This window comes from Ptychodera flava, chromosome 4 (assembly GCF_041260155.1).
Source record: "Ptychodera flava strain L36383 chromosome 4, AS_Pfla_20210202, whole genome shotgun sequence".
Taxonomy (NCBI): Eukaryota; Metazoa; Hemichordata; class Enteropneusta; family Ptychoderidae; genus Ptychodera; species Ptychodera flava.
In genome coordinates, this window is record NC_091931.1 from 41,234,789 (window position 1) to 41,260,622 (window position 25,834).

Genomic DNA, 25,834 nt, shown 5'->3' on the forward strand with positions numbered 1-25,834 from the left:
ACTGATTTGTCAGATGTTTAACTGATTTCCATCTTATATCACCACCTGTGGATGAACTTCATGACTCCTACGCATACCTCAAAGTGACGTCACATTCTCAGATGAACCTGGCATAATTATTGCGTGCCCTCAGTTTCCTAACTTAAAGACTAAAGAGAGGTTATAACGTGAAAAAGTTTAATCGCGCAAGCTAATGTCTCGATCTATATAAGTGATCTATAAGTGATCTATAAGTGACTGTTATCCACTAGTCTCAGAAATATCTCACATTGGTCGTCGGACCATCTCCGTTAAGTTAATAGAAACTAAAAGACTTAAACTTTTGCCCAAACCTTCTTTTAGGCAACTTTCAACCAGCCTCTTTCAAAATCACACTTATAGATCGGACACCGTGCAAAGTTTGGTACCAGAGAAAAAATACCTAAGATTTATCGATATTTGAAATTCACAATGGCCGTCATCCCTCTGTTAACTCTACGGAGAAAAAAATTAATTTTCGATTTTCAAAAATTATGACAGAGAAAACTTTCTACTGCAAGGACTTCAGAAAAGTATATCTATGAAAAAAAATGAAAGCTAGTCCGAATATCTTTTCCTGAAGCGCATTCTAAGTTACAACAGACATATTTTCAAACAAATAATTTTGCCTTAACTTGAAAGAAGAAACGATTAAAAAAATTATAGTAGCCACTCTAATGCGACCACGTCTGTGTCGTTTTGTGAGCATTCATTTCTGTATGTGTGCAGTTTGTATTTGCCATAGTATCTTTGTGAGTCGTTATCTGTACCAGTATGTGTGTTCATTCATGTGTGCCCTTGGTAACATCCGTTTCTGTCATAATTTCAGATCATGGTCATATCAAATGGAAAAAATCTCCTTATACCGCTAAATCTAGGCTTCTAAAGAAGGAATTAGTATAACTTTGCCTAATTGAGATCTCCATTGTGGAAACTTTCCTATCGGTATACTAAGGGAAATGACAGTTCTAACTGGTTCCGTTGTCAGCAAGTTCAGCTTCAGCGTTAACTAGAAAAACTTCATATGTAATTTAAGGAAAACACAAGTCTTACTTGATAATAACCCAAGAATAAACGGCATAGCACGACCTTGTTTTCTAGCTGGAAATTGGCCAAAATTGTCGACAGCACGTTCTTAAGTTTTTCAACATAGCTTCATAAATGTCAGCAAACTGTCAAGCATGGAGATAACGAGTCACACGTAGATTTGCGATTCCAGAGCCACACTAAATCCTCTAACACAAAATATAAACACAGGTATATGTGGTGGTACTCGCGCACTTTTTGCGCATTTTTACATGAAATTACTGTGTCAAACATCACGGTAAGCGTAAGGACGTTTGACGTCATCAGTCGTGCATAGAAACAGCCCTAAAATCTTAGACGCATGACTGGTTATGCCACAGGCGTTTGGCTCACATTATATACGAGTCTGTGCTATTTCAAACGATAGCAATCGCAGGGCCATACAGAGTGAGCTGAACGCCTGAGGGGTATTGCCGTTTTTGGATTCATCGATTTTTCCGAACAATATATCTAGCGGAATATCGTGGCAAATACGTTTTTTGGCCTATGTTGCGAGTTCAAAGTGATCGTATACTTTGAAGTGTCGGCCATCATGAAGAAAGCTCTCTTCTCAGCCATCCGTGCGTTTACTCAATTGCTCAAGCTACGTGCCTCTCACTGCTCATACGAGAATGGGTCTGTTAGATAAATAAGTTTTACGTTTCGCATGAACGGACATCCACTTAGTTGACCTTCCAAAGGTACTGCATTTTTCTCCAGACGTTTGCCAGTTGCTAGGAGTTTTGACATCGACAATTAAGGTACACTGCAAGTAATCTGTTCTGACATGGCAAGAATTCTGACAATTTGTTGAACATAACTTTTCGAAGTCTTGAATCAGGGTCGGAAATCAGGGCTCTGAGTGGATCGGACCGCTGGCCGAGATATAGAGTCAGGGGGTCAGTGTCCTATATCAAACACTGAGAACAAGACAGACAACTTGAATATGCTTGAATCAACATTAATTAAATATCGATAAATAAGAATTAAATCAAATAGCGACGAATGCCCAGGTAGCATAAAGCAACAAGAAATAGTTTGATTCCGTGACATTTTGAATCTGCAAACAAAATTTATAAAAATCACACAAGAGCACTACCGCCAAATTAGTCTCCATATATAAACCCCACAGTGAATACCAAACAAAGATTACCGTTTTGATTACTAAAACCAGGAATTTGAGCGCCATCAGGCGAGAAGGGATAAGTTTTGCCAATAAATCAGAACTAGTTCAATTGTTTTCATGTCGACAGGTGTTCCTTGGTAAGCGCTTCTCAAACTCTGATTCTAAATGCCAAAATCGATTTGATCCCCCGGACGGATGTACGGAAATTCACCAAATTCAAATACCTCACTTCGAATTTCTATCATTTTCACTCAAAATGTACTACGTTTTCAAACAAAACGTTGAGTATTATCCTTTCTTTTTTGTAGCTACTTACTGTATATTTCTATTTGTTTGGGGATACCAAGTACAATGTAATGTCAAGTGGGGTCGATTGTATGTGGCAACCGGGTTTTAAGTTGTCCTGCCAACACTACGAACTTGTGACATATTTTGTACGGGACAGCGCCTCTAAGCTCGTTATGGATCCGGCAACGAGGTGTAATTACTTCAGCTGGATTATCTGCTTTTCAACAGGAGCGACAACAACTGGATTATAGATAAGCCTCACTTCCAAAACACGTCGGACTTATTGTTGGCCGACTTATACGGCGAACCGTTCATATCACAGGTATGATCAGTCCCTGTTCTGGGTGCGAAACATTAACGGGAGGGTTAGCACAATACAATATGGTCATCTATAGAACTATACATATAACGTCTTGCTCCCGCAGAACTGCTCATCATGGTTTTGGCTCAGAATATGGTGTATATAACAATGTGAGGTGTAGACACATTCGAGTGGGGTCGAGAAGCGTCAAAGGCTCTTCTGAACAGCAACCCCCTCGACTGAAATGGTTTGATCTGTTTGCAATTCTTATACTATCCGAATCTATCATTAGACCCAACGCAACGCATTGGAATCACACTTTGGACCGTTGTTCGTGTTAGATTGTTTGCGGTTGGAGATTTACGTGCCGTCTGTCTGTGTGTGTATATATGTGTGTGTGTCTTCTATGAACAAGGCTCGCGGACCATGGTAGGCCGAGGCAGCGCTGACTTTACTCTTGACCAAGTGATCGTCGCCTGAACAACCAATCGTACGAAACCATCTTCATGATTGTGATCCTGCGCAACAGGTGGTTGTAAATCTTGACGATAAATCCGGGGCCCGGGCGGTCAGAACAAGCCAACATGTTGCGCATCAAGGTCGGTAACAGGATGGTGGGCCTGAAGCAGTTATCTCCGGACGACATCGGCTCTCTGCGAAGAACTAAGAGCTCGGAAATGAGCACCTTTGTCCAGTGTAACAACCACGCTCATTCCATCCACAACAAAAAGAAGGTTGACCTGTGGTACAAAGAACAGAACATCAACGTCGGAAAGCTTGGTCGCGGGCAGCAAGTTATGTACCGGCAACTGTTGAAGGTACACAGTGAGAAGAAACGGAACAGGAAAAAGAAGTATATCCAACAACAGGAACTGATAAGACAGCAGCTCAGGGAGAAAGCTGCATTGGAAAGACACCAGACGGCTTTAGAGGCGAACGGAATAAACGAAGGAAAGTCGGGATTACCGGAGGTTTTATCAGATATAGGGGAGGAGGTCGAGTTGGAAATTGGTGACGTTTCCGAAGGGGAGGACAAGAAGCAGAAGACACGAGAGTCGACCGGTAAAAATGGCGACGAGACCGTAAGAGTGGGTGATAAAACCGTGAACGATGGCGGTCAAGGAAAGGCAAAACAAGACATCGCGAAAGGGGCTAATAACTTGACAACACCCGAGGAAAAACGAGACAAGCCGAAGAGAAGTAGACGGAGAATGGGCACGGTGTCATTACCAGAACAGATCACGAAACCAGAGCCGAGCAAAATGGACTCTGGAGTTCAAAAAACGTTCGATAACCCAAGAGACCAGACGGATAGTCCTCAATCAGTAAGGGAAGATTTAGTTGTTGGGGAGAGTAACGCACAAGTAGAGGACAACATAATTGATGTGGTGTCAAAAGTGAACAAAGAATCTGTAGATACTAATGCGAAAACAAATGGAGGAAAAAGAAAAGAAAAAAGAGTCCAAGAACAACTTGGCTTGCTACCAAAAGTGTCACTTACGACATCTTATCTTACACATGGTGCTCCAAGAGAATGGGACGAAGAGGCAGACGACGACGGTGGCGACACACAGACAGAAAAGAAAAACGGCAGGAGCAGGAAAGTTTCAAAGGGGAAGAGGGAAAGGCAAAGTAGACAAAACATAGCAAACTCGGCTGACAGGCTCCCTGAGATAGTCTCAAGGCGCGGTTCCGAAGCTCAAGATTCCTCGGTTCTTGGCACCTCGCCGGGAAAGAAGGGAAAAGAAGAAACTATGATTAATATTTCTCGATTTACAAGATTCACAAATAGTGTGCGAATTCCGTCCAACGTGTATATCCCGCGCGTGTCGCGCGTAGTCCGTTACCATAGAAACACCCAGGGGAGCCTCGTATCCAGCGAAGTCAGCCTGAAACCCGTTGAGGATGATTACAAATTGCCGTCCACGAAAGAGGCATACTTTATCAAGAAAGCGCTGGATAGAGAGAAAGAAAAAACACAGGAAAACGAAAGGAGGTTGCAAGATTTTTATTCCAAAATGGAAGCCGAAGGTAAGTTGAAGGACACATATTTAATTTTTCAGTTTGTAGTAGAGATGTACACTCGACTCAGTAAATAGCAGTTGGATGAAGTATTACGTAAGATTTGCGTATAGTCAATAAAACGGTCTCCATCCGTTAGTTACCGTTATATTTACTTTGGTCGAAGAACTAGACTTTATGTCCGAATGAGAAAATTTATACTTTGTCGGGCTTATTTTTGTCAGTCTTCGTTGAGTTGATGGAACGATACCCTGTGTCTAGCCATTCACTCATATTGGGTGCGTGTCCTGACTGCGCATACAATCACCCGGTTGGATATTGTTGCTAAGTGGAGAGATTTTTTTGTACCTGATTCGTCGACTAAAATCATTTCGGCCTTCAAAGCTTGTTTTCGGACTGTCCCCCAACACAGATAGAGCTCGCTGATATTTCGAATCAGAAAGTGTGTGGAAATTACGAAAAAGAAGATGACTCCTTTTTTCCTCTGAGTAATGTCTCGCACATTGGTTTGTATGCCGTTAACGATAAATCTAATCTGAACTCAATGACAATGTAACTTAACTAATAAACACAATCAGTCCATGAATGTCTCGATAACGAGAAGAAAACGAGATTGTATCGAAGATTCTGCAATACTTGGCGGTATGATCAGTTCATTAATTGAACGGAGATGCACACTGGCGTCGCATCTTAACATGTCTACCTCCAGTCAATTGGTAATGACTTTGACAAACACGAGTTTTGTACTCAGTCTTACTGTCAATACCGCTCGACCATTTATAGAATACAGCATGTTTTAAAAATAGTCGAACCAGATTTACATTCCTGTTGGGGTCTTCTTGTGCGTTTTACCTCAATGCCTCCTTGGATTACAAGAATTAAAATAGAAGCGCGGACAGACAATGGGTACAACTGTAGATAAACTGAACCTATTTTTAATAGCACGGTTTATGAAGTTGCTCCGCCTCGCAGTAGCTGACGAAACTAGTGACGATAGGCTGTCGAGTAACTCCAATTTGTCAGATTTGTACACGCACGCATAAAAAAGTACTTCGGTATTACTCAGCAAAGTATGTTACGCAGTGTAAGGCGAGATTATGAAGATATGGTTGTCAAATCAATGGTGTACCCGAAGATTATTGCCCAGTAGCAGTTAGACGAGCACACTAATCTATAGCTCTATCCATGTATTAAAGCGTTCATTTTGTGTCTTTCGCAGGCGTACGCTGTAGCTGGCTTGCCAAGCGTGGGTTTCACCATCTCTACATCAACAAACAACTTCACTAATATCAATACGACAGAGTTTGCCAGGTGTACTCCTTCAACGCATTCATAATTTACTGAGAGACTTGGGGCAAGTCTAAGGGAGCGTTCAGTTTTTACGGCCGGGGGGGGGGGGCCCGGCAAAATCTTGTCGCCGGTGTTCAAAAAAATATAGACCCCCCTGCATTTTTTGTGAAAAAAAGATGACCCCCCTTTGTCAGACGAAAAAAATTGATGACCCCCCCCCCCCTGAAAAATAACCAAAACCCATATGTCAAATTTACCCGCATGGTTTGGATTTGAACTCCGGTACGCGGCGCACTTTACTCGATGCCAGTGCACAAACTTCTCAGCCACATCCATTGAAACGTCTGTTAATTAGGACGACTGTAAGGCAATTTTTAACTTCATTTCCATAGACAACTCATGTCCATGGACATTGTATAAAGTAAACTTTATTGGAGTGGTTCGCCAAAGGCAGCCCTCCGGTTAAGAGGGTCATGGGCCATTACGTAAAGTCAACTTTATTCTAGTGGGCCACCAAAGGTGGCACGCCGGTAAAGAGGGTCGATCATGGCTATTGCATAAAGTAGACTTTACTGGACAGGGCCGCTGAAGGCGCGCGGCCATTACCATTATTCAGTGCGTGATCCCAGGGGTCCCTCAAAAATGTTTCTAATACAAGCCGCGGCTTCCATTGGGAATTTTACGGTAAGATTGCCGTGGGGTATTACATAAAGTCAATTTATTGTAGTGGGCCGCCGCAGGCGGCCAGCCGTAAATAGGGTCAATCATGGCCATTGCATGAAGTAAACCTAATTGGAGTGGGCCGCCAAAGGCGTCTGCCCGTTAAGAGGGTCATGGGTAATACATAATGTATATTTATTGTAGTGGGCCGCCGAAGGCGGCCCGCCGGTAAAGAGGTCAATCATGGCCATGGCATAAAGTGAACTGTATTGTTGGTATTATGTTTTTGAAAATGTGGTGACCCCCCCTTTCCTACCAGTGAAAAAGCGATGACCCCCCTTTGCGGATTCCAAAATTATGATGACCCCCCCTGGATTTTGCCGGCCCCCCACCCCGGCCGTAAAAACTGAACGGTACCTAAAGGGTAGCCAAAATAAAACAAGAAATAACTTATTTTGCTCATGTTTGATCTAATCTGGATGGGATTTAACACGATTCTGTGCAATCTGATTTGCTTCTGTAGATTTGTTGCCTATGTTATAGTCCAAAATCGACAGCAACCCTTTTTACGGTTTTTGGTTTTAAACAAACACAATTTCTTAAACCTTTAAGTTTTCAATCATCGAGGGCGCGTGATAATGACACTACCCCTCCCCTCCCCTCCGGTTTTGTTTGGGCCAGGTAAAGCGTATGAATGTCGGTCACTTACTGAAGGTGTTACCCTGGCAACCAACATCAGTGACGTGTTGTCAAGATATAGGTAGACTCGGATGGGAGAATCACTTGTTTGGCACGGGCGGGTAAATCATTTACTCAGACTTCTCGTTGATAAATGACACAGAAAATATCTTTGATCAATTCTTTACGCTTAGATCGTCGAGAAATTGGAGTTTGAACAGTGTAATCGATATTTCATTCCAGACAGAGTGCACTGACTGATCTGAATGCGTAAAGACGAAGTGTGCCGATATCGTCGTATTTTGAACTTTGCATTTTGCATTTCTGACGAGAAAAATATAGCATAATTGCTTTAAAACACGTAAATCTACGCCCGTCCTCCTAAATTTCACAACTATGACTGTGGGCGCAATACGTTTAATTTAAAGCGTTTTTTCGGCGAATTCAGGCTTTTCAGATAGATGTGATTACAATGCATTGCTAAATGACTAAGAAAAGTATTTTCCATTAATTCGAGTTGAATGATATGGACTTTTGTTCCCGTGCGTTAAATTCTCCCGACTGTTTGTTTTGGGTAGAGTTATCGAACAAGACTGCCAGTGTTTATATTTCTCTCGCCGTTGTTGTTTGGCACGAAAGAAGGCTATGACTAAGAGCAAATATTTATTTTCTTGCCAATTAGAGAGACTTGCCGTAGGCCAATTTGAAGAAGTGAAACACGGTCGCCTGGGTTCACTCGATAATAAGACAGTAGAATAACAGTATAGTGTATCGTCGCCAACACGAACGTAAATGTTCCAAACTGAAGACAGAGTTTGCACAACAAATCATTATTAATTCAAATTTTGATAGTAAGGTTCAGTATAGTCTCAGCGGAAGAAGTGACCGATCATGAAAACTGGGTATAATTCTGTTCAATTTTTAACGTCCGGATTGAAGACGGCGGGAACGCCATTTCTTGACAGATGACGTCATCGTTTTCTAAAACGGCCACTCCTAGATTCAGCGAAAGGGCTGTCGTCTGACAAACAAGGGCATTCAATACGGCGAAACCGCATTAAAAACTTACCTCGTGAGTAAAATAAAAACGGCGTGAAAGATTTCAAGCGAAATCTTCAGTCAAGCGAAGACAAATCCCTGTCCATCAATACACCAGATTGGAAACAAGCCAATATGTACCGTCCGGTGATGTTGTCGAGTGGTTCTTTAACACGAATACGTAACATTCATGCATTGCCGGATCTAGTTTCACCTGTCACAGAGCAACAACAACATGTCATGCGTAGAGACCCATGCAGTAATTTGGTCTCTTAGACTATCAATGCTCCAACCACTATTTGTAATTAGAAGGATTCTTTTGTGTGCAAACAAGTACCACCTGTTGTCTCACATCTTGGGAATGAAGAACGTAACGCTTTTAGCGTTCCGAATCAAATTCACTGTCAAAATACAAAGTCACAGACCTTCTGTAGCATACATTCAACCTAAATCATTCAATTATTATCGGCAAATAAAGCTTGCTAGTATCTTCCAACAGTAAAATTGGTCAAAGATGCAAATAGTTTTCAAGTACTGACAACCTTTGCTCCCTCCATCCAGATTTGTAATGATTGAAATCAGATGTGTAAAATCTGTACGGCGATTTTTTGGCCTTCACTCCGGGCCATCCATTTCCGCTGTCTGAGCAAGAACCAACAAAAGGCGAATACCAAGGACAATCTATCTTTGCGTGTCACACTTTCCTCCAGGAGAATTGCAAACTATCATGAATGATATTGGAACAGTTTTATATTTATCGTGGTTTTGTCTGACAGTTCTTTCATGCCATGTCTCCGGCCAGCTATACTTCATGTAAAAAAAACCAAACTTTCCAAACTGTACCTTTGGCTAGCAAATGTGTAACTACTGCTTATTACTAGTGTACCTAAAGAGATTAAATGTCCCAAGTCACTTTTGGGTATTAAACATTCGCATCACACGCAGATAGATGCAAATCTCGTAATATTTGACAGGGATATATTGGATTTCTTTCTGAACTAGTGATTTGCCGTTTAATCATCAATCAATAATCGAAGTTATTATTTCATTTCAGTGAAGAATCGTGTATCTGTGATGGCTCGTCCTATCCAGTCGCCGACCAAGGAAGTGTTCGGAGACAGTCAACCCAAATTGGGGTTCTCTGCTAGTCTACTGACGCATATGAGACATACCACCATTGAGGGCGATGTTCACGACCTGAGGAACTGCAAGTATCTCCGTTTCCACGAGATCCTATCACCCGAGCAGCGCGAACTGTATCGACGCAAGCGTCTGTCCAGCTGGGGAAAACACGGCACAGTAGATCCTAAAAGTCTAACGGTGGGCGCTTCCAGGCGGGAACTCAGTCGGAGCTATGCGAACACATATTAGGACTACAATACGTTGTTGTATTTGAACAATCCACAGGCCTGAATTATCGATGTGAAGGAATTTTGCTCGTTAATACTGCAAAAAAACCGGGAGAAAAGAAAGATTGTGAAAATTATTATAACGGTTCTTCTCCATATACTCTTGGATTTCAAAGCTGTCGAAAGGATATGGATGCTATATTGGATACCTTCAGACTCAGACGACGGAAAAGTATAGAAGTTGTCTACTATAACTTGTGTTTATTCATGCATTTGACAATAATCATAAAGAAGATCAGTATAGAACTTAACGATATGCTTGTCACTTGTCATCAGATGTAATCACAAACACCCCCCCCCCCCCTTGCTGGAGGGACTGTGTTTATTATTATCAAATACGTTTGTGTTTCTATAATGATGAATCTAGATTTTTCTACAACAAAGAATACTACGGGACGAGTCATTCTCTTGTTTATCATCCCCAGTTTATACATCGTATGCGAGCGTCAGTTTTCATCAGTTTCCATATCAGTTGTTCTTTATCCATGAATTGCAATTTTTTAATTTACGTATTTATTTCCCGTCTCATCCGCAAGAGGTGAGTGCATTGTGAAGTGTCCTGAATAGCAGAAACATTTCAGTATCAAACTGCATTTTACTTATCGATGATAAAGCCGTGCTATATTTTGGTTTTGTATAATGGTTTGTATATTGTTCTGATAAATAAACTATTTGAAATAAGCTCTATAAGCGATATGCTTTATGTTCATGCTATCCGTGAAATGCGAATATTTACTGCTTGATTCAGTCGTACTGTATATGTATTCGTATGTCCGCTCAAATTCGAGACCCACTGAGCTTAGCCGCGTTCAAAAAAAGTGGTGAGGGGGGGGGGGGCTGGAGGAATTCAGGGGGGGATTCGAAAATTTTTGGGGTAGTCGAGGGGGGGGACTTGAAAGTTTTGCTCTGCCTATAGGGGGGGGGGACCTGAAAATATTTTGACTCCCAACATTTTGATGTCGTCCAATGGTTCTAATGTTAGTAATAATTAAACAAAATCTAGAACCGTTTTGTCATATTTTATGTCTTTAATCTCGAAAAAGTCTAAAAATGTATGAATGCCATTAAATTTTCGTAGAACAAGTTGGCCTTGTAATGGGAATCCGTGGCACAATTCGGCCAACCAATAAACCATTTGCATTTTCAAAAAAGAAAATCGAAATGTAGCTAATTTTCAATTTTCAAATGCTTTTATCATCTTGATTATTAACTTTTAGGCCTATTACTAAATTTAAAATCTTTGGGCTGAGATTGAAATATAGGAAACAGTTGTATACTGCTGTGAGAATCCGTGACAAAACGCGGCCAATCTGTTTACCAGAACGAAATTTCAATAAAGGAATTCGAAAATGGATTTTTTGTTGATTTTCATGCTAGGCTAAAATCTGTCGTATATTGAAACATACCCTATTTCTTTTTTCTATTTTCAATATCAATTTACCATTTCGAAATAAGCATTATGGTGCTACTGCGTAGCAGAAAGCGGCCAATCGCCCTGTTCAGTTTATTATCAGGCTGGCGTAAATTGAAAATAGGAAATGCAGGCTATTTCCTATTTTCAATTTGGTGCAGACATGCGCAATGACATTTAGTGGCGCCAACCCAGACAGCAGAGGGAGTCCGACGTAATTAAATAATGATTACATTGTAACAAAAATGTATCGAGTGGTCTTTCCTTCCGTATCGTCCCGGAAGTATTCGTGGGAAGTTCACCGTCAACTGCGCTGACACATGTGGCATGCCCCATGAGTTTGTGGGCATCCGGATCTGTACCTTCCCCCTGACCATGTGGTTGCTGACTATCCACTGGGCTCTGCTCAGGATCCTTATCAGACATCGTAATTAAGAACGGTACTAATTGAAGTGAAACAGTTCAGTAAAAAGATGGCTAAAAGTTGTCTACTGCATGACTAACGTAAAGAAAGCACAGCTACTTGTCAGACTAGAGAGCTAAAAGTAACCTGGTGAGCATGCGTAGAAGAAATGTGGACTATACCAATATCACTCGGGGGTGAAATTAATCAAAATGGGACATTTTTACCCAATGATTACATTGTAACAAAAATGTATCCCGCGAATTGAACAGATTTTGACGTCAAGATACATTAACCCTTGTGGTATGTGATGGCGTAATTAGCTCGAAACGAGAGAAGGCAGATCCCCTATTCTAACTTGAATGACCGTCTAGGGCACGTGATCTTTTCCCCTCAATGGACCGCCAAACTAAATTTCGTACAGGCATTGCATGCACGAAAAGTAATAATTACGCTACACAATAAAAAATGGACCCCAAAATCGGACATTCTTGAAACAAAACACCTGAGACCGTCGATAGTCGTTTGCGCCATTTCGTACCCCTTTTTTCTCTATTTCACGGACAAGTGATAGGGAATAAAAAACAGTGACGCCCCTCCCCGTGATTTTAGACCACGCATGGATAAGCTTACCCATTTCCCCCGACAGTGACACCACCGGGTGCATTCCTGACTCGCGCCTTCGGCGCTAGCTTGCGGCCCCAGTCCCGGACCCCACCCAGACCCCCGGGCCCGTATGTGCGAGAGACAACAATAATAGAAAAGGAAATGCACAATGGCTGTCGATAGTCTAAGTTTTGTTTGCCCCGTCCCTACCAGGCCCTGACAACAGGTGGGAGCTTTGACAAACTGTACCAAGAAGAAAACATCTCTCCCACGCATTTGTTTGGTTTGAAAGATTTATTGAGTTGTACATAGCAGACCATTTTGGCATATGCGTTGGATGTCTTGGCGCTCACAGGAAAAGCTGGGTACTATGCTTGTTATGCAAAATTTCAAAACACTCCTTACTTGGATCTGGGGTTCTCAAGTAAAAAGTCGCCCTTGTAACAGTGCGAAATATAGGAGAAATATGAACCAGAAAAAAGTACCTAATTAATTAAGAGCCAGTGAAATAATTGCAGATACAGTTACTACCATGTCAATGACTGACCAATAACATTGTCTTGACACATCAGTGTAATCTTTGTTGTTGTCTGACCGCTGACCACCACTATTACCACAGGCTCTAGAGTCAATGCAGGCGAACCGCTATTTTTATTGTATCAGTGGCGGCTAGCGGTTCGCCTGCATTGACTCAAGAGCCTGTGACTATTACAGTCTGGGGCAACAAGACACCTTACGGAAAAAAGTGTTCATGATGATGCCCTTATTAAAATAGTCGCATTTCCACCTCAGCGCTGAAATGGTTGTACGTGTAAGAACATTGTTTACCAGATTTCAAAGTGTTATTCTAATCCTTTCATCGATAAACCTTTGCAAAAAGTACGTGTTTTCACGGGCCTAGATTGTGAACAAAAAACTCCGGCTTTTCCCCTGATGATTTTGAGAATACGCGTGGGTATCCAAATTTCCACAAGAGAACCACAATCAGGTGAAGAGCAAATCTGGCACCAAATACGAATCCACTTCCGGGCTGATGATTCGATGAATGTAATTTACAGTCACAGTCCCTCCGAGGGGCTGTGTTACAGTGTAACAATTACCGTGCGGGCTCTGACGTCTGCGTGAGCGACGCAGCATGCCACTGCGCATGTCTGCACCAAATTGGAAATAGGAAATAGCCTGCATTTCCTATTTTCAATTTACGTCGGGCTGGTGAGTGAACAAGGCTTCGCGTTGGCCGCAATCTGCTAGCCGGAATTACCATTATGCTTATTTCGAAATCATACGCTTATATTAGAAATAGGAAATAGAAATATGAGTATATTTCAATATTCAATAGATTTTAGCGTACAAGAAAAATCAACAAAAAATCTATTTTCAAATTTCTTTATTAAAATTTCGTTGTGGTAAACAGATTGGCCGCGTTTTGTCACGGATTTGTGAGGATGGCACTTTACGGCCATTCGAATTTCCCTCTGACAAACTCTATTTCCCACAATTCGTATTTCGTTTTTTCAATTTCCAATATACCAAATGTCCGATTTTCCCATTTCATTTGGGGCGTGGCAGCTGATAGTATCTATCTTTGGCCTAGGAATGCATCAAATTGTGACAGTTATTTGCGCGGGCCAATGGATCGAGTAACGAACATACAAAGAACAATAGTGTTGCGGCCGCGGGAAAGGAAAGTCCGATATAATCAGTTTGACTTGACCTGCTGAAGTTTTGCGCGCTTCCCGTCAACGTCGGAAACTGGAACATTGTGTAAATTGTGACAGTCATCAGCCCAATCAGAGCGCGACATCCACATTTAATTTAATCTGATCAATTTATTCAGCTGTCAATCCTTGTACGCAATGATGTTCTCCTAATGTCGGCTCACTTTATAAATTGCACCTGTTCCAACCCAATAAAAATCTTGACCTTAAAGGCGTTTGATATCATGTTTGAGACATCATCGTCTAACAGTTCTTTCAGAGATACCACTTGCCCTGGGCAAAATATTTTGGAGATGAACACCTATTTCGCGGTGACTTCTTCCTTTATCACCCATTTCTTGAATTTCTTGCGGCTGAACGCACCAACTTAAATTCATTGCCTGAAGTGCACGCGCACTCTACCAACCAAAGAACAGTTTTTTTCTTGTCTTCCAGTATGTGAGACGATGTTAGGGACTGGCCAGTTTGTTCAGCCTCGCGCGCTCTGTACGTACGTGTGTACACACACTCCAGAGCTTGCAGAAGCCGTCTGAGATAGCGTTCTACATTTGCACTATAAATCGGAAGAAAAATGTTGATATTGCACTAAAACGGTCACTACTCTGACAATTTGTAGCTGTGGTTACGCAGCTATTGTTAGCGCATGGCGGGGTAGCGTGCGCCGCTATGCGGGTCATCAAAAGGCGGAGTAGACCTTTTGATGACCTGCATGGCCATGCACCCTCCCCGCCAACAGATAGCTGCACAGGTAGACAATTTGATGTCCCAGTTACGAATGTAATATATATAATAATAAGATTATCACGAAAATACCGCAAAGGATGCACTATGACATCGGTGCCGTGCATCACCCTCCGCTTCGCGTCGAGCGATACGCTGCGCCAATGTCCTCGTGCATCCTTTGCGGTATTTTCGTAATAACCTCATATTAGGAAAGATGCGCGCCCAAGGGCGCGCCGAAAAATGAAACTGAATGATGAAATTCATGGCTAGCACGATGCATTTTAGGCAAGTATGAGCCCGTGTCGAAATTTAAAAACACACTGACCCCCTAATTGGGCATTTCAAAATAGGTGACCCCATCACCAAAGTGAAAAACAGGGTGACCCCCATGAATCCAACGGCCTCCAAGGCCGAAGAAACTGACCAGTCCCTCATTCTCGTTAAAAGTATCTTGTGCTAATTATCGTCACCAAGCCCCGCCCAGTACATTTGGTCACACTGAGATAAATGTTGCACCTTAATTTCAATTCGATACAATTATTTCCGCCATAGTATGAAAAGATACTGGGCCACGCCCCAAATGAAATGGGAAAATCGGACATTTGGTATATTGGAAATTGAAAAAACGGAAATACGTATTGTGGGAAATAGAGTTTGTCAGAGGGAAATTCGAATGGCCGTAAAGTGCCATCTTCACAGCAGTACACACCTGTTTCCTATATTTTAATCTCAGCCCAAAGATTTTAAATTTAGAAATAGGCCTAAAAGTTAATAATCAAGATGATAAAACCATTTGAAAATTGAAAATTAGCTGCATTTTGATTTTCTTTTTTGAAAATGCAAATTGGTTTATTGGTTGGCCGAATTGTGCCACGGATTGAATCCGGCAGGAGTGAATCCGTGGCACAATTCGGCCAACCAATAAACCAATTTGCATTTTCAAAAAAGAAAATCGAAATGTAGCTAATTTTCAATTTTCAAATGGTTTTATCATCTTGATTATTAACTTTTAGGCCTATTACTAAATTTAAAATCTTTGGGCTGAGATTGAAATATAGGAAACAGTTGTATACTGCTGTGAGGATGGCACTTTACGGCCATTCAAATTTCCCTCTGACAAACTCTATTTCCCACAATTCGTATTTCCGTTTTTTCAATTTCCAATATACCAAATGTCCGATTTTCCCATTTCATTTGGGGCGTGGCAGCTGATAGTATCTATCTTTGGCCTAGGAATGCATCAAATTGTTTGCGCGGGCAACTCGTTCAATGGATCGAGTAACGAACATACAAAGAACAATAGTGTTGCGGCCGCCGGAAAGGAAAGTCCGATATAATCAGTTTGACCTGACCTGCTGAAGTTTTGCGCGCTTCCCGTCAACGTCGGAAACTGGAACATTGAATTTGTGACAGTCATCAGCCCAATCAGAGCGCGACATCCACATTTAATTTTATCTGATCAATTTATTCAGCTGTCAATCCTTGTACGCAATGATGTTCTTCTCATAATGATCTAATGCCGGCTCACTTTATAAATTGAGCTGTTCCAACCCAATAAAAATCTTGACCTTAAAGGCGTTTGATATCATGTTTGAGACATCATCGTCTAACAGTTCTTTCAGAGATACCACTTGCCCTGGGCAAAACATTTTGGAGATGAACACCTATTTCGCGGTGACTTCTTCCTTTATCACCCATTTCTTGAATTTCTTGCGGCTGAACGCACCAACTTAAATTCATTGCCTGAAGTGCACGCGCACTCTACCAACCAAAGAACAGTTTTTTTTTCTTGTCTTCCAGTATGTGAGACGATGTTAGGGACTGGCCAGTTTGTTCAGCCTCGCGCGCTCTGTACGTACGTGTGTAGTACTAGTACACACACTCCAGAGCTTGCAGAAGTCGTCTGAGATAGCGTTCTACATTTGCACTATAAATCGGAAGAAAATGTTGATATTGCACTAAAACGGTCACTACTCTGACAATTTGTAGCTGTGGTTACGCAGCTATTGTTAGCGCATGGCGGGGTAGCGTGCGCCGCTATGCGGGTCATCAAAAGGCGGAGTAGACCTTTTGATGACCTGCATGGCCATGCACCCTCCCCGCCAACAGATAGCTGCACAGGTAGACAATTTGATGTCCCAGTTACGAATGTAATATATATAATAATAAGATTATCACGAAAATACCGCAAAGGATGCACTATGACATCGGTGCCGTGCATCACCCTCCGCTTCGCGTCGAGCGATACGCTGCGCCAATGTCCTCGTGCATCCTTTGCGGTATTTTCGTAACCTCATATTAGGAAAGATACGCGCCTCAAGGGCGCGCCGAAAAATGAAACTGAATGATGAAATTCATGGCTAGCACGATGCATTTTAGGCAAGTATGAGCCCGTGTCGAAATTTAAAAACACACTGACCCCAAATTGGGCATTTCAAAATAGGTGACCCCATCACCAAAGTGAAAAACAGGGTGACCCCCATGAATCCAACGGCCTCCAAGGCCGAAGAAACTGACCAGTCCCTCATTCTCGTTAAAAGTATCTTGTGCTAATTATCGTCACCAAGCCCCGCCCAGTACATTTGGTCACACTGAGATAAATGTTGCACTTAAAAAACACTGAGATAAATGTTGCACCTTAATTTCAATTCGATACAATTATTTCCGCCATAGTATGAAAAGATACTGGGCCACGCCCCAAATGAAATGGGAAAATCGGACATTTGGTATATTGGAAATTGAAAAAACGGAAATACGAATTGTGGGAAATAGAGTTTGTCAGAGGGAAATTTGAATGGCCGTAAAGTGCCATCCTCACAGCAGTATACACCTGTTTCCTATATTTCAATCTCAGCCCAAAGATTTTAAATTTAGAAATAGGCCTAAAAGTTAATAATCAAGATGATAAAACCATTTGAAAATTGAAAATTAGCTCCATTTTGATTTTCTTTTTTGAAAATGCAAATTGGTTTATTGGTTGGCCGAATTGTGCCACGGATTCAGGAGCTACAACTGTTGATAATTTTTCAATATTTCTATGCAATGTATCAAACACAGTTTCTTGGTGTCTCTCTACAGCAATAGCATGCTGCTGAAAAACACAATATTCAGTTTGTCAACAAAGCCCGTTTGTCTAAATATTGGTGATAATTGAATGATGCAAATGCACGGTACACGTAGGCTGTGTTGGCAAGCTGAATACTGGACAGCTCAACATGCCGTAGGGAGTAGAACAAGAATGCAATTGTATAAACTGAACAAAAATATTGTCAAAATAAAAAGTTAATACAACTACTGCTCTGCTACTACATACTGGCAGTGACAGTGATACATGTAGCTCTGACTCTGATGTAGTTTAAGAAGAGTTTCGGTCATAGGACACTCAATTGACAGTGAAACATACATCTACTTGTACACAAGATCCATCCAGAGAGCAACACATAGAAGACTAGGGGACTAACAGTTACCATGGATTTTTGAATTCTGGCATATGAGAACAATCAAATATTAGAGAAAAAAGATGGGGTCACCATACTTGATCTTATACAAATGTACGATGAAAAGTCAGTTTTTCTAAAATCACTTAAAATCAATATATAAAACCATTCATTTCAAGTTCATGCAGTGAATGAAATTTTCACATCTCATTGTACCAATAACACAAAAGTAAAACTTTGAACAGTAAAGACTCTAATATAAATGGAAAAATGTGTGACTAAATGGAATCTTTTATTTTTATCAAATTTGCCATTATTACAACCAAAATTTCTGATTAAAACATTAATTTCATGGAATATTTTAACCTTCCAGTATTGTCAATTTTGTAAAACATTTTATAAGTGGCATCTAAGTTGTAGATGTCTTGTACTTTTGAAAAAAAATTTTCGGTAGGTCACTGTGCTCATTTTTTCACAATTTGGTTAAACGTAGCTAGAAATACATAATTTTCATACTCTCTCATGATTGTCATTTTTGTGTGCTTTTCAGCTGGTGCCATCGAACTGCCAGAGTTGGATAAACTCAAGTCGGCTTAGACTGAGAAATCCAAAAAGTTCACTGATGCATTTAAAAATGAATCAATTTAAGAACTTGCCCTAGGTATATGGCTCTACAACCTGCTGATAAGAGGTAGTGTTGAACATCTGCGTGCAGAACGACACATTACATGTTTTTTTTTACTCTGCGTGCATTCCTAATAAATATGCGGCTATATGGTAATTTGGGGGGGGGGACTTGAAAATTTTTGAGGGTATTGAGGGGGGACTTGAAAATTTTTGAGGGTATTGAGGGGGGATCTGAAAAAAATAAGATTTCAATCGCGATTCCTCCAGCCCCCCCCCCCCTCACCATTTTTTTTAACGCGGCCTTATTATTCTAGCAGAGCGTAAAGACAAGATCAAAGAACTCAATGTGTTACAAACATACAATTCTTCAAACAACGACAGTCACGAAATGCAAGCCACATTACCCTACGTCTATTTACCAATTCCCGGGCCCTGCGAATAATACGGACCCTTTTTACTATTAAAGGCTGTGATATAAGACAACGTCGCTCAGGAATTCATCAGTATCCGCCAGCCTCCCTCCGAGATATCAGACATTATTCCCGTCCTGTGGCGGAGCAGGTCGGAAAATTTGCATAGTTCATTGCGCATGCGAAGGAAACATTGCCAATATAATCTACAAGATTTTTTTAGCTTTGTAAAATAACCTTGTTTTACCTTACCAATCTTTTCGAAAGCTTAGGAAAATTCCAGTCGCTAAATAGAAAAACTTTCCCCAGAAAGGAATTTATTTATTTCCCTACACCCAAATACCTCATCAGTGAACTAATTGTAACGATTTTAAAATGCATTTGCCCAAAAGTGACATTTTAAAAGCTGTACGTCCAAAGGCAGAGAGGAAATTCTTCCGTTCTGATTTCCTGTATTATTTGGTGGTTTCCAAAGCTTACATAAAACTAAAAAGACTAACCTTTTGACGGGCAGGAAACGCCAGCTGAAAGCCATATTAGAGGATTAAGTGTTGCTAAAACACATATTTTCCGCTGCAAAAAGTTTTAATATTTTATTAAAGCTCGGCCTACAGACACATTATGAAGTTCACAAGGTTAATTTTCAATTTTGATAAGGGGATCAAAATTATTTCCATGGCAATTTAGCAATTTTTACAACGAAAACACCACGAGATTTCTAAAAGTTAACAGTATTTGCGAACAGACGTCCTTTTCGCAATTCGAGTAGTTATTACCTATTTTGTGAACACTTTTCAAGGAAGTGTTCGAGGATTAAAGGAACTCCTGCATGGCTTTCATTACATTCTCTCAATACCCTCCATGAGTTGAGAAGATTACCGTAGCGTGTAGTTGTGACACGAAAATAGTTTGCAGCAAGTACTATCTGACCGTACCAGCTATGAACGTAACACAATTATTTAATTGTTTCAGAACTGAGTAACCTGCACTATAGCGTAAAAACTCCTCTTCTGTTAAGAAACGACAAATTTCCAAGCATTCTTCAATATGCTCAGGGCTATCTATTGTCTTTCACTTTGCTGTAATCTGCAATATCCGATAAGCTATGACTCAGCTCCGAGCAACCTTCACTACTGTTAAAACTCCGTCCAGGCTGAAAAATTACTAATCTATCTCAGTCTGCAGCATCCTCCAATACACTCAGGACTCTATCAAAGTCCACAGATACGAAAAGTCATTTACTTTGCAGCCATCTGCAATATCCAACAAGCTAAGTGTTTGCAGCAATCTGCAATTTGCAATACGCAGTGTGTATGGTGAAACGGTCAAATTGTCTCAGCTCGGAGCAAATTGCACTAACGTTAAAACTCCGTACAGGCTTCGAAATTACCATTGTATCCGAGTCTCAGTCCGCAGCATCCTCTAATACACCCAGTCCACGGATACGAAAAGTCATTCATTTTGCAGCAATCTGCAATATCCGACACACTAAGCTTATGTGTAGGTACGAAAACTATTACTAGTAAAGTCTCAGCTCGGAGCAAACTGCACTGACGTTAAAACTCTGTCCAGGTTAGGAAATTACGAATCTATCTCAGTCCGTAGCATTCTCTAATAAACTCAGGACTCTATTTAATGTCCACCGTTACGGAAAATCTTTCACTTTGCAGCAATCTGCAATATCCGACACGCTATGTAAAGGTACAAAAATTATTAAGGGACCGTTCAGTTTTTACGGCGGGGGGGGGCGGCAAATCCAGGGGGGGTCATCGTAATTTTGGAATCCACAAAGGGGGTCATCGCTTTTTCACTGGTAGGAAAGGGGGGGGGTTCACCACATTTTCAAAAACATAATACCAACAATAAAGTTCACTTTATCCCATGGCCATGATCGACCCTCTTTACCGGCGGGCCGCCTTCGGCGGCCCACTACAATAAATATACATTATGTATTACCCATGACCCTCTTAACGGGCAGACGCCTTTGGCGGCCCACTCCAATTAGGTTTACTTCATGCAATGGCCATGATTGACCCTCTTTACCGGCGGGCCGCCTGCGGCGGCCCACTACAATAAATTTACTTTATGTAATACCCCATGGCAATCTTACCGTAAAATTCCCAATTGAAGCCGCGGCTTGTATTAGAAACATTTTTGAGGGACCCCTGGGATCACGCACTGAATAATGGTAATGGCCGCACGCCTTCAGCGGCCCTGTCCAGTAAAGTCTACTTTATGCAATAGCCATGATCGACCCTCTTTACCGGCGTGCCACTTTGGTGGCCCACTAGAATAAAGTTGACTTTACGTATGGCCCATGACCCTCTTAACCGGAGGGCTGCCTTTGGCGAACCACTCCAATAAAGTTTACTTCATACAATGTCCATGGACATGAGTTGTCTATGGAAATGAAGTTAAAATTGCCTTACAGTCGTCCTATTTAAAAGACGTTTCAATGGATGTGGCTGAGAAGTTTGCGCACTGGCATCTCTGCTACACGAATAAAGTGTGCCGCGTACCGGAGTTCAAATCCAAACCATGCGGGTAAATTTGACATATGGGTTTTGGTTATTTTTCAGGGGGGGGGGGGGTCATCAATTATTTTCGTCTGACAAAGGGGGGGGGGTCATCTTTTTTCACAAAAAATGCAGGGGGGGGGGTCTATATTTTTTTGAACACCGGCGACATGTAATATGCTATTGTATATGACGAAACGGTCAAAATGTCTCATCTCGGAGCAAACTGCACTAACGTTAAAACTCAGTCCATGTTAAGAAATTACTAATCTCTCAGTAAGTAGCATCATCCAATATGCTCGGCACTCTATCTACAGTCAACATTTAGGAAAAAATGCTAAATTTCCAACAAACTGCAATATCCAATACGCTGTATAGGCCTATATGACGAGACTTTTAAAATGTCTCAGCTCGGAGCAAACTGCAGATAAAAACTACGTCCAGGCTTCGAAATTTAAAATCTATCTCAGTCCGTTGTATCTTCCAATAAGCTCATAACTCTATCTTAAGGCCATGGATATGAAAAGTCAATTATTTGCAGCAATGTGCAACATGCAATACGCAGTGTATATGACGAAACGGAGCATACTGCACTAACGTTAAAACTCCGTCCAGGCCAAAAAATGACCAATCACTCACGTTCGGTTGCATCCACGATAATCTCAGGACTATATCTAAAGTCCATGGTTACGAAAAATTTCATCACTTTGCCGCAATATCCGACACGCTATGTGTAGTACAAAAATTATCAAAATGTCTCAGCTCGGAGCAAACTGCACTAAGGTTAAAACTACGTCCATGTCAAGAAATTACCAATCTATCTCAGTCCGTAGCATCCTCCAATATGCTCGAGTCTCCATCTATAGTCAACATTTAAGAAAAAAACGCTAAGTTTCCAACAAACTGCAATATCCAATACGCTGTGTATATGACGAAACTTTTAAAATGTCTCAGCTCGGAGCAAACTGCACAAACGTTAAAACTATTTCCATGATAAGAAATTTCAAATCTATCTCAGTCCGTAGCGTCCTCTATCGGGTGTTGCCAATGACTGGCGACGAGATGGCTTCTGACTTTTTGTAGCCTGTTTGGCCGGAAATCGTAGGCCGGGCAGATTGGACAGTGATAATAACATTTGTTAGTGTTAGTACAAGAGTCCCCACACGGTTTTAAGGGGTGGACCATTTGATATCCGGGGGGGGGGGGGGCTTGGAAGATTGGTGGAGAGCCATTATTTTTTTCCCCACCTGCTTCACCATGAATTATTTTTTTTCTACAGGGCATATGCTGGCAACTTTTTTTTCACTTTCCTTCTTCGAGATATTTTTTTTTACCAAATTTCGGTGCAATGTTTGTTTGCTTGGTTTTTCACACCCAGTAACAAGATGCTGTTCTATCGCACACAGACTATATTCAAGAAACTAAATAAAGATATGTAAATACATGTACATTTTTGATTCACTTTACAAAAATATCAGTTTATAGATCTTATTTATACCATGGGTATCACACTGCAAATACAAATCAAACAACCTGATTACTGAGTTCTACATTAAGCATTAACAAACTTACAGTGAAAACTTTTCTGAGAACATCACTGGTGTCATCAGAAGAGATGATGGTATCCTACATGAGTCATTCCACAGTAAAGTGCAACCACCTTGTGACAATGAGGTCAAATATTAAATTTATTAATCTGAATCTAAAAGTTGAGTGGGTGGACAGTACTACAGGTGTGTCATCTAAAAATATTTTTTTAAAGATAAATAATTCTTTGTTTAAGGAGGAGGGCAAAATTTTCGCGGCAACAGTAACGCGTGTAACATGGACAGATATGACATTGTATTGTATTTGATTATATGTACCAAGTTTGAAAGAAACCCATTAGTCTACAAGAACTAGAAACACTTCAGAAGATATTTTAATCTTAAATATTATCAGAAGAGGAGGATATCATCTGATGCAATGTTATGGCAACTAGCAACGTTTGTAACATGGACAGACACAGGATTGGCTTTATACACAAATTGTGTGTAGTTCCAATCTGAATAAATGTACTTGATTGATTTATATATGTATATGTCATGACGAAGTTAAATACCTCAGAATTATGAGTGAATTGTTATAAATTGGCTCTGTGGATACCGATATAGACAACAGAGGGAAGACCCCTGTATTGTCTATGGTATAACGTATGTAACATTTGACAGACATTATCAGTTCTGTCCAATTTTTCTATAAACGATATGGGCATCTGAGGTGCATCAATAGTTGTAAGGAAAGATTTCAGTAACTTTCTGATACAGATAGAATTGTCACACTAAAAAAAAAATTAACATTATTCTATCCAGTATTTAATTAAACTACAATTACTTCCACGCGTGTAACAAAGAGGACAGACATCCTGCCATTCAGGTGTCTCAGTAAATTATGGTGACCATTGTTTATATTCAATTGCGCCATAAAACATGAAATTTAGGGCACCCTCAAATGACAACATTTCAGCAATTTATACCAAAAGAATTTTTTTTTAAATCTTGATTTTGGAAATGAGGTAACGCGAGTAACATGTGGACAGACGCCTTCCAGAAATATTTTTAACTGCAAGAGAACCCAAGCTTCAATAAAGACAGAATAAAGAATGCTACATAGTGGAAGATTTCATTGTTAGTCAAATGTATGAGTGGTTTGTTGCAGCTTACAGCCTTCACTATATTTATTGTTTTCATATTATCATTCGCATAGAGTTGGACAGACATTGTTACATGCGTTGCCAATATTTTTTGGCATAATATTTGGCCCTTTCCCTAGTGTTTTTTCCAAGAATAAATTTACTTCGTAATTGCTTATAATACATTACTACATTGCATTTGAAATCAATTCAAATAGTATCAATATTATAAATATCCCTTCCTAATGTAACAGGGGTACAAAATGTCACAAAATGGTGAGCAAATAGAGGCCATATTTACAAAGATAAAAATCTATAATTTTTGTTGAGCTGGAACATACAGCTTTACAGTTTATATTATTTTTATATATGCTCATATGTAGTACTTACTAAAAATAATATCATTCTGTGTGAATGCTGTTATCATTGAAAAAGCTAGAGCTCCAAAATTGGAATGTCAAATGTTGCGCTTTACTGTGGAAAGACTCACATATGTACATTTATGGCATTACTTGTGATTGAAAAAAATATGTCATTGTCTGACAAGTGTCCTGGTTTGAGTGATATTAGCAAGTTGAACAGTCCATTTGACTGACTGAGTCCACTTGACCCAGTTCATGGCAGGCTGTCTCTCTTCTTGTGGTATTGTGACAAAATCCATACATTCAGATTTACACATTTCTGGAAAACACTGGTGAGCAATTTCAATTTCAGCATACTTCCTCTAATCAGAAGGTCATGTATACTGTACAATTGTTCATATTCAGTGATTTAGAATATAAAGGAGATGACTGAGAGAAAAGCCGTCTGAAATAGTGTGAAAATCTTCCTCAATGAGACCACTTCAGACGAGTTCTTGTTTTCAGTTGCTGAAAGCTACAGTGATAGTAGCTGTAACTTTTGACAATTTTTCAGTGTTTTGTTTGTGTATTTATTTCAGTTCCTCGTTTAATAAATTCTAAGTTATTGTTCCTCAAGCTTGAAATGGTTTATGCTTTATAAAACTCCAGAGCTACTGCTTGATTTTTATTGATGCTGCAGTGTGCATCGAACAATTGCCAAGATTTTTTTTTTCCGAGTCGCAATGGTCCATAATTGTTTTTCCATCAGCCACTTAAAGCCAGATTTTTTTTTCGAGCAACTCCACCTGGCATCTTTTTTTTCCCCCCAAATCTTTCAAGCCCCCTCAGGATATCAAATGGTCCATCCCTAATTGGCTTGTCACATTGCCAAGACTTCCATCTATGATGGAAATTGGTCTTACATAGCTCTGCATGGCAGGGCTGTGTGTTACCGGCGTTATACGGCCTCCCATGTGGCGGGAGGCCGTATAACGTCGGTATTTGCACATGTCTCTGCCTGTTTGACTGATTCCTACCCTGCCATACCTTGCACGCGCAATGAACTATGCAAATTT

At 40.6% G+C, this 25,834-nt stretch overlaps 1 protein-coding gene across 1 annotated transcript; it reads left to right on the forward strand.

Annotated features, from left to right (window-relative positions):
- The first annotated feature begins 3,088 nt into the window (after positions 1–3,088).
- On the forward strand, positions 3,089–10,172 carry LOC139131779 (uncharacterized). Its single transcript, XM_070698040.1, has 2 exons — positions 3,089–4,829; positions 9,541–10,172. The coding sequence occupies exons 1-2, from the start codon at positions 3,383–3,385 to the stop codon at positions 9,855–9,857; spliced, it is 1,764 nt and encodes a 587-aa protein (XP_070554141.1). The 5' UTR covers positions 3,089–3,382; the 3' UTR covers positions 9,858–10,172.
- Positions 10,173–25,834: the final 15,662 nt, after the last annotated feature.